Genomic DNA, 10360 nt, shown 5'->3' with positions numbered 1-10360 from the left:
ATAAATGCTTTCCCCCCCTCCTCCCTTAGATGGGTTCAGTCTCCTCCCGTGCCCTTCCCCCGCCTTGTTATCTCTGCATGCTTTAGCACAGGAGAGCAAGCCAGGGACCCCCAAATCCGAATGCCCAGCTCTGCTCTGCTTTTTGCTGTTAGAAAACCCTAGATCAACACGAAGGAACCACCCTGCACAGAATCTTCCAAAGATCCTTCTCCTTCAGCTTCTTACACAGCTCGGGGGGCCCGACTTCTCTGCATCTAGAAGGGAGACAGACCACGGGGGTTGGTCTGGGGTGACTGGAAGTTCTGACACTCAATGCTGTATACCATCACTTTCCCACAGGGACTCTGACCTCACCTGCATGTCTCCTTTCTTTCAGATTTTTATTCTTGGGGAAAATTTCTATCCAAGCCACCACCGAGTGCTCCCTGCTCTCCAAACACCAAAGTTCACTAAAACTCCCTTGATTTACGTGCAGCCTCCGACTCTGCCAGCACCTGGCAGACACAGCGACCAACTCAGTCATAAACAGATCGCATACAATTTAATTTTAATGTGCTCGTTAGTCGTAGCACATTTCAGACATAATTGTGAACGCAACACAAAATTATAGCAAAAAGACAATTTTAATGCTGCCGTAGAAAAAAGGGTTATATGAAGAGTCACATAATGGTGTTTCATTGTCAACAACAAAACAGGGCACAGAGTGTGTTCCGGTGTCTGTGCTGTTTACATGCCAATATTTTATACATAGGTTCTCATATGGTGTCAGCTGTCAGTTACTTCTGCAAATTAACTGCCAAAAATGGAGAAGAACAGAATCACTTGGAGAGCCGGTAACCACGGGTTACCTTTCATAAGCCTAAAGATAAAGCTGCAGTGTGGGATCTTGGGAGAATAATTAGGAAGAACAAAACAGAAAGTTACCAATTGAAATAAAAAGGTATCCTACAATATGAAATAGCAACCAAGAAGGCTTATAAATAAGTGAAAGAGGTTGTATCACAGAATGCCTCATGACTTAAGCAAAGTATTACAGTACAAACATTTTAAAGGCTTTATCAATGTTTAGGAAATACAGTACAAGTTCTCTTTTTTTTTTTTGTTCTTTTTTTTTTCCTTTTCAAATAGACTTAACCCTTTGAGCACTGAGTTTATTTTGAGCGTTCTTTGCTTTCTAATAAATACCTTTAAAAATCATGTGCAAAATAGTATGATGCCTGCCAGGGATGGATTTCCTGGCCTCGTTTATTCAGACTGCTCAAAACAAATGATAATATGATGCTAATAAATATGTATAATTTAAACATGAACCTCTATCAATATAGATGTACTGGGTAGCAAAACAAACAATCATACTTTGCTTTCAGATAATGTTTCTGTATACTTTATAAATGCTATCTGTGGTATCTTCTGTATAATTTACAATGTTTGCATGTAAAAAACAAAACCCATAGACCTTAAAAAAGAAAAAGGAAAAAGAAATATACACTATACATAGGCACGGCTTATGCCCAGAGCATAGCAGGTACATAAAACACTGTTGCTATAAATGCAAGAAAAAAGGTCATTTACCCACAATCACATTTTTCATAAGAGTCTGAAATCTATACAATATATACATCTATGTTTCAATGTGAAAATAATATTCTTTTAAATTTCAAGGCGTGTTATACCCCTGCAGACCTGCATAAATGGAGGTTCATATTATTAATTATAACTAAGCTGGTAAGGAGTTTAAAAAACAGAGCTTCATACATTATTATTATTTTATTTTATTTTTTAATCAAATTAATGCAAAAGTGCTTCAAAGTACTCAGAGGGCTAAAGATGAAAGGGTGAGAAATACCAGCACACTCGAGTCTCACGGAAAAAGTGTGCCTGATTTCGTTATAAATGCTTAATTAAACTGTCTGTTAATGCATGCAGCTTGAAGCATCGGGGGGATGCTCACAACTAAATCCCATTTACACAAAGTTCCAAACACTTACCACTGCGTTTTAACCTTCATATTTTACCAGTAACAACAGCTGATTATGCACCTCTATTAAACACTGTACAGTTATACAAAACAGTCCAGCCCAGAGTGATTCTCTGCAGTTAACATAAGAACATGTGCCAAGAACAAGACAGAGGGGCCTTAAGGTGCCTTCAACAGTTTCCCTCAAAGCAAACTGCAGTCATTTCCATCAGAAGCAAACGCTACTGCTTCTCCAACTCAGAAACATACAGAAGGTGGTCTTCTGGCGATTTCCCGTGTGTTTTGCTAAGGTGAAGCTTAACGGCATGCTTGCTCGCAAAGGTCCGATTGCAAAGTTTGCACTGATAGGAGGTCCCCAGGTCCTCCTCCGGGGAGGACGTCACCAATTTTTCTGATGGCGACTTGGTTTGTGCTATTTGATTGTTAATCTGTTCAGTGGACAGTTTGGATAAGTCCCGTAGCCGGAAGCCCAGATGTGACTCTAGGTGGCTGATGTATGTGGAAGGAGTCCTGATTTGTGACGCACAGTCATTACAAAAGAACACGGGGTGGCCAGTGTCCAAGTTTTTGAGGAACTTTGTTCCACCTGTCCTCCGAAGCTGGTATTTCACATTGGCCAGCCAGTGGCTGATGGTGGTCATGGAGAGCCCCGTGAATCTCGAGATGTGCATGCGCTCCTGGGGGCTCAGGTCTGACATGATGTACTTCCCCTCGGAGGTCTGCCGGAGGCTGGCGGCAAACTGGGCCTGGAGGATCAGCAGGTGCTGGGGGTTCCAGTTTGACTGGCGGCCCTTCCTCTTCTGCGCAGGCGTCGACTCCTCGGCCTCCTCCAGAGTGGCCCCGTCAATGTCAGACTTCTCGGAGATGCTGGAAGGAGTGGACGATTTTGACGTGTGGCTCTCTGTCAAGTTCTTCAGCATATCGGATATATCTGACAAGGCATTCTCGCGTAGCGGCGAGTTTGACATGAATGATACGACGGCAGATGTCTTTGCCGTTGTCACCGTGGATGAGGAGGTTGCCGGGGATGTGGACGTGGGGGACAAAAGCACTGAACCCAAAGAGCAGCCTTTGTCACTCTTCCCTTTTGTCAAGTCTATGGGCTGGTCGTTGTTGACGTGGTAGAAATAGCGGTCGAGGTGGTCTGCCTTCTTGGCCTGTAGGGGCGGTGGGGTGGCCACGGCCGCCTTCTCGGCCAGGCTGTTGCTCATCTTGAAAAGCATGCTCATGGGGTCCAGCGCAGGCAGAGAGGGCTTGGCAGCCTTGCCCAGGTGGATGTTCATGACCGACTGCAAGGCGCTCAGGGGGTTGACAAAGGGTTGCTCGGGTGGGTGGTCGGTGATGATGGCCGTGCTGCCGCTCAGGCTGCTGCTCAGGGGCTTCACCAGCTCCTTGCCGTTCTCCACGGGCTCCGCCGCGGGGCTGCCCTCCTTGCACCCATCCCGCGGGGGACTGGGGCTGTTCTCCTGGCTTTTGAAGCCCCCATCGCTGGAAGCCTCCATCTTGACGGGCTCGCTGAGCTCACTGCTGCACGGGGACGGGGTGGCCCGCTTGGGCGGAGAGAGCTTGCCCTCGGGCTCCTTCATCTTCTCCTCAACTTTGGCAACTTTCTCGGTGACTTTCTTCACCAGCTCCTCCATGGCATGGAAGTTTGTCTTGGGCATCGGGGAGGTCTGGCTGCACGGCGGAGAGACCAGGGTCTGGGTTTTGGTGGGAGACACCATCTCGCTGTTGCCGAACATGGGCTTCAGGGGTGTGCTTTTCCCCGATGAGCCCAGAGACAACTTCATCATGTTGGGGAGCTGGTAGGCGGCGTGGATGCTGGGGTAGCCCCCCCAGCTGGGAGTGCCGTTCTGGGCTTTGTTGATTGCGGACGTCACCGTGTTTTCCAGGGATTTGAGGATATCTAGTCCCCCTTTGGGGCTCTCTTCTAAGTCATTTTCAGTCAAATAATGGTACTTGGAGGAGATGTCATACTTTTCCTCCTCCTCGCTGGGCTTCTCCTTCTCCTTGGGTTTCTCATCAGTGACTGTCTTGTCCTTGTCCATTTCCTTCTTGACCTCCACGTTCAATTTCGGGGAGACGCTCGCAGGTGTGTTGGAGGGGGACGTGAAAGTGGTGGCCGCCAGGGGCACAGACTGTACCTTCTCATCCAGCAGGGTCGTGATGGTGGGCGTGACGGGCGTCTCCATGATGGGCTTCCCCTTCTTCATGGCCGAGTTAGTGACCTTGATGAAGTGGCCGGTAACCATCATGTGGGCCGTGAGCTCCTGCAGCGTGTCATGGGAGCTGCCACACTCCATGCACTTCAGGATCTGGGACTTGCGGGCCTCGAAGTGCCACGCGTAGCTGGCCCCGTTCTGGTGGCCGTACCGGTTATTTGGCGTGATGTAAGGGTTGGAGTTCTTCTGAAGCGCATCATTGGTGTCCGACATGGTAGCTTTGGGGGTTCCACCTGTGGAATCCGGGGAGCTGGGGAGCTCCAGCTCCAGCGAAGCTTTCTTGCGGGCAGCCGGAATGATTTTGGCTGCCACGGGAGTGACGGGTTCCTTCAGAGGCACTTTTTGGTAGTGTTTTGTTTTGATCATATGGACACTCAGGTCCTGGAGGGACTCAAAGGAGTGGCCACAGTACATGCACTTCAACACCTTCTGGGCGTCCTCCTTCCCTTCCATCTCCAGCAAGGAGCGTTTGCGGGGCTTGGACCAGCGCTTGGGGTTGTTGTTGTCGGTCTCGTGGTTGTCGTCGCGGTAGTGCCCCGTCTCGTTCATGTGCACCGTCAGCTCCACCAGGGTGTCGTAGGCCGCGCTGCAGTCTTTGCAGCGGAACTTGCTGGCCCCCGTGAAGATGGAGCCATAGAGCTTGCTGCTCTGCCGGTACAGCTGCACCGTGCTGAAGAGGCTGGGCTCCGGCAGCATGCGGCTCTGGGACACCTGCTGCAGGGTCTTGGCCATGGCGCTCTGGTGCCAGTCGAAGCTCCCGCTGCCGCAGCTGCTGCTGCTACTGCTGCTGCTGCTGCTGCTGCCGCTGCCGTTGTTCTTCTCCGAGGAGGGCTGGTGCAGGTTGAGGTTGAGGTTGGACCAGTAGGAGTTAGAGAGGAAGTTGTTGTACACGGCCTTCATCTGCTCCAGGCTATCCGACACGGTCGTGTCCTCCAGAGGGACCGTGACTTCCTTGGTCTCCTCTTCATTCTTGATGGAGCCACTTTCAAAGTCAGCCATGCGGTCACTGGTCTCACTGATGTGTGACTCGCTGTCCATTTCGTGACTGGAAAACTCAGCCGCCGGGGAGTTCTGGTAGCTGGGGCAGGTCTTGGGGAGCTCCTTCTCGGGGCACATGTACTTGGCCGAGGGTTCTCCATCTGCCGTGTGCTCTTCGGGGTCTATATCTTCGTCTACCAGGGCAGCTGCCTTTAACTCATCGGAAACATAGGCTGCCAGGATAACAGGTGGGAGCGAGGGACAGGCAGGATTGAAAGAAGAAAGGGAAGAAGAAGGAGAGAGAGAGGGAAAAAAGCATTAGTACGTGTTGATCAGACCTAGACTATGTTCTTGGTTCTCAGGAGAAAGCAGCAAAAACTAGATGGGCACAATTATTTGTAAAACTAAATAGTTAAAATGTGGTGTTTCTTCGGAGCAAAAAAAAAAAAAAAAAATCTGCTCTTCAAACATAATTTGCCACCTTATTCTTCTCAAGGGGCAACAGCTTGAAATTAAAACTAAATTTGAAATTAATGAAGCACATTCTGGAGGTGGCATTCATTTCTAAAGTAATAAATTACTTGTATCAACCTCAGAGACAGCAGTTCCTGTCTGTCAATTAATATGTCTTATGCTTCTCCTACCCCTAATGCATTTCTTAACAGACAGATTCACAATTTAAATTAAGCAACCATTTTTTACTCATTACATTTTTGAGGCTCAATCTTTAATAAATATAAAGTACAAAAACATCAATAAAATTTTTACGAAGTAAAAAGAAAGTACATCAATTGCAATAAATTAAAAACAAGGTTTTATAGCTTTTTTTTTCCTTCCTTCTGGAAAAGCAGGTCTCCTCAAAGCTCAGGGTGAGTTGCCTCTCTGGGATGGGTGCTGGTTGGCTGTGGTTGGGAGGGATGACAGGGATCTGCTACCACCCAGCCCTGGCCCCGCTTCCCACATGGATATTCAGCCCCTCTCAGCTACCCGGACACACACACTATCCATGCAGAATTATGTCAGAACAAGTTCAGGAAAATTGGTATGCGGTGCTCATTCCTGCTGTATAAATATATACAAGACCTTCCAGTGGACCTTACAAATGTCAAAGTGTTTGCTCTTTAGACTACTTTGTCAATATTTACTCAGCATAAGCTTCATGGGCATCCAACAGGGATCCTGTCTTTCTGGAGGCAATGTAACCAGGGATGTAAATCCAGCACGCACTCCCAAGCAGGTGGAGGGCAGGGCCCAGCAGCTGTGGGTTCTAGAAGATGCACATCCAGAGACGCAGGACCCTGACAACATTTGTGTTAATGATGGACGGAGTAGATTTTAATTTTTTCTCCTTGCATTCAGTGACTCGGGTTTCTCTCGAATGAAGATTGCCTCGTCCTGTGTACTACCCACACCTGGTGGTCTTGAGAGCTCCCAGGTGTGGACAGCCCTGTGTAATAATTTCAAGCAAAAGAGAAGGAGCAGAAAGTGACTTTTTCCTGTCAACTGCTAAGTACCTGTTTGCTTCAAAAGGCCAGTGAGCAAGGGTGCAGGGTATTTGGAATACTTCGTTGCTAACTTCAAGGCTGATTAAAAATATAATAAAAGTTCTTAGAAAAGGAAGAGAAGCTTTGTTGGTAGAATCTGTAAGATTTAAAGATTTGCCCCAGGTGCAGTCTACATCAGAAAAAATAAATAAATGAAACAAAATCCCCCAAACAGTGAATTGATTCCCTAGTAGTCAAACAGATATTCTCCCTGACTGTTCCTTTCTGCTCAGTTGTGATGCTTTTGTCCCTCCGTCCCCTCTTTGGGCACCAAGATTTCTAAGCTGAAACACAACAGCAACATCTTAACAATGATGTGATGTGATCTTGGGTTGGAATCCTGTCCCAGATACACACATCAGCTGTGGAGATAGGGACACATTTGCTCACACACAATCTACAATGCACCACTCTTGGGCCTGGGCTGTGGGATGTCCCTTAGAAATCATCAGAAGAAAGCTCCCTGCTCTGGTCAGCTGAGCTGTGAAGTGCTGGGGTGAACATTAAGTCTGAAGCCAAGCACTTAGAGATGACAACTTAAAACAGCTAAAGCTCTTTTCCTAGGGCCAGAGCCAAAATGCATAGGGAAATAGAGCGCAGGCCAAGGCAGGCTCATCTGCCGGCCACAGTGAAGAATGTGTACATGTGTACTGGAAACAGAACAGGCAAAGAAAAATAAAAGAAGACATCTCAATCTTCCCCGTAGCCTTCCTCAACTTGCAGCACCTTCTAGAAATCTGGACTCATGAACTCCAACAGATGGCAGGCCTGGAGGGAGGGCAGCCAGGGTAGAGAGACCGAGTGCCCTAATTGGCTTGGACCTGTCCTGGTTTTAGCACTGCAAGTCCTGCATCCTGGAAATCCACTCAGTCCTGGGCAAATGGTCACCCTAACTGAGGGACACAGCATGACGCAGGTCAGGGCATCCAGGCAGGTTTGTACCTTCTCTTAGAATCCTCACTGAGGACAGTTGTAACAGGGTGGGCTGGACGCAGCTAGATGCAGCCCCCAATCTGTAGAGAAGCACCAGGTGGTCTTATGCGTGATGCTCCTATTGAGGAAGGGGCTCTATTGTGAGTAAGCAGTCTGGGAGAGGAGGAGGAAACCACATGGCCTGTGTCCTTGCCATGGAGACCCAGGGAAACCCAGCCCTGTGTAGACAGGAATAGACACCAAAGCCCTTCTATCCTGGACACATTCCCAGAGTCACAGTATAAAGCTCAAGTGCCACAACTTGGGCATTTGGCTCCTGTTTTATAGTTTCTGCAGAATTAAGTCTGGAAGAGAAATATCCCCAGCAGCCTTTCCAGGAGGACAGCAGCTAGCCAGAGGAAGGTCAAGTCAATAGTGGACACCCAAGAGCCCACCACGGCATCAAGGCTACCAGCTGAGAGGTGTCTCCCACTCAGGAGCAGCATGGCTCCCCATGACTGGACGCCCATCCCAGCTGACCTCTACCCCTGCTGTGAAGCATCAACCCAGCTCTGCGTGGCCACAGGCTGTGTGGTGCACCCCTCCGTGTGTGCCACCATTGATGTGACCAGCTCCTGCCCCAGGCTGGCCCCCAACATCCTCCTATAAGCTTTGAAAATTGCACAGCAGTATCAGAATGTCATCAGTCTGATGGCTGAGAAGGAAATTAATATTGAAAGAAAAGTAAGGCCAACCTCCCTGGTGGGAATAAAATCCAACTCTGAGGGAAATTAAAAGGCTCCAGTGCCAAGAAGGCCTGGATCCTGGGGAGACCTGGCCTCACCCTGCACCCCAGCCACGGCCTTGTCATGGTTTCTGAGGGTCCTTACAAGGGCGCGGGCACACGGCCAGGATGGGAACCTCACTACCTGTTGAAGAGGCTGTGTTCTCTTCAGAGCCCAGGGTTAGACAGATTCCACGGGTTCTCCCCTCCACATGAAGACAGAGGGCCAAGGACCAATCCTTCCACGAGGGTTGCAACAACTTCACTCCTTGGAGAATATCAGACCTGCTCTTGATTACCGAACTTTAAAAAGTTGCAAGAAAAGTGCAAAAGGGCCCAGAGAGACGGGAAAACACTCGTTTGAACCACAACTACTTCCTGAGTACCCGCAGGGGACAGGATGGTTGCCATCCTCTGGGCCACCCGTCGTTCTCTTTCTCTGGGCCTCCATTTCCCTATCTGAACAGCACTGGGCCCTGGAGTGATAGAGTCCTCCCTCCTCTGCTCGGCCATCACTGGATGGCTTTGTGGAGAAAAGGGTGAGGAACTGAAGAGCAAGCTCACTTTGTGGTTCACTGTCCCCAAACACCAGCTCCTCCCAAACACAGCCACAGGTCACCCCTTGGTCTTTTCTTCTCTGAATCCTACTTAACTTGCAAAGACCCTGCTGGACAAAGGGGAGATTTCTGAACTCTGAGTGCTAATCCCCTGAATCAGGTAATGAGGGATAGGAGACAGGGTGTCTGCACCTCCTGTCTGTGTGGACAGTGAGAAATCACCAAGGGGTGGGGGGGGGCTGGTGAGAACCTGGCTCCACCCACCAGGCGGGTCTCCAGTGCTCCAGTGGCAGGCACCATCACCTGCACCTGACAAGGACCTGTGCAGACCTGGGAAGCTCCTCTGTGGCCCTGCAGTCAGCTCAGTCCCCTGCTGCTATTTAACTTTCTGTGTATTCCTGCCTGAATCCTCTAAGGACAAGGAGCTTGGATCTTCTGTCTTGCACATAGTAGGGAAGCAACAAACACTGGCTGGCTCATTTGAAAAGAGGTTACTTGCAGGTCACTCCCCCGCAGAGAGGTGTTGTCAACAACCTTTGTAACAGAATCTGCCCCTCTCTCTGCCCCACTCCAGGCCTGGACCAGCCACCAGGCTCTCTCAAACCCTCCTCAACCAACTGCCTGACTCCTCCCCAGCCTCTTCCATCTAGAGTCCCCAAACAAAAGCCACTGGGATTGTCATAAAGCAGCTGGCTGGTCCTGTCACTCCCTCACAGAACACCCTCAGTGACCTGCCACTGATCTTGGAAGAAACTCCAAATTCCTCAAAGCAGCCCCTAAGTCCTCCACCATTTAGACCTGCTTCCTCCTCAGCTCCTCTCAGCTTCTAGAATGTGCCAAGAACTCTCTCTCCTTACTTTCCATTCTGTCTCCTCTGCTGGAAACCCAGAGGCAGATGCAGAGAAGTGGAAAATGAGGGAACGTGTCCCTCCCCAGACCACAGGTGAAAGGCCACTTCTGGGGAAGAGGGCTTCTCTGACTCAGGCTTCTGTACCAAGACCATTAGCACCCTTCCTCTTCATGTTATTAAACATGCCAACTGAAATCACTGATCTATAGCCAGATGTTCCAGATGTTCTAACAAACTGTCAGCTCTGTGTGGTCAGATCAGCCCCCTACAACCCACACTCCACGTCCCAGATATCTGCCACGAACACATTGTCTGGCTGGATTAGTCCATTTGCTGTTACTTAACAAAATACCTGGGGCAGGCCAACTTTATAAAGAAAAGAGGTTTATTTAACTCACAGTTTTGGAAGCTGAAAATCCAAACAGCAAGCCACTGGCTCTGGCAAGGACCCCACGGCAGATGGCAGAAGCACACACGTGGGAGTAAAAGACCACATCTCAGAACAGGAAACCAGAGAGCAATTCAGGGGTCAGGC

At 49.2% G+C, this 10360-nt stretch overlaps 1 protein-coding gene across 3 annotated transcripts in view; it reads right to left on the bottom strand.

Moving 5' to 3' along the window:
- Positions 1-604: 604 nt before the first annotated feature.
- The window catches only part of Tshz3 (teashirt zinc finger homeobox 3), a 70917-nt gene continuing 61161 nt past the window's right edge, over positions 605-10360 (bottom strand). For all 3 annotated transcript variants that reach the window (XM_071604260.1, XM_071604261.1, XM_027941435.2), the window contains exon 3: positions 605-5411. In XM_071604260.1, coding sequence (XP_071460361.1) covers positions 2200-5411 — 3212 coding nt within the window. In that variant the 3' untranslated portion in view covers positions 605-2199. The remainder of the gene's footprint in view (positions 5412-10360) is intronic.

This window comes from Marmota flaviventris, chromosome 18 (genome assembly GCF_047511675.1).
Source record: "Marmota flaviventris isolate mMarFla1 chromosome 18, mMarFla1.hap1, whole genome shotgun sequence".
Taxonomy (NCBI): Eukaryota; Metazoa; Chordata; class Mammalia; order Rodentia; family Sciuridae; genus Marmota; species Marmota flaviventris.
The sequence above is the reverse complement of the archived record's forward strand: the minus strand, read 5'-3'. Positions and strand labels throughout refer to the sequence as shown.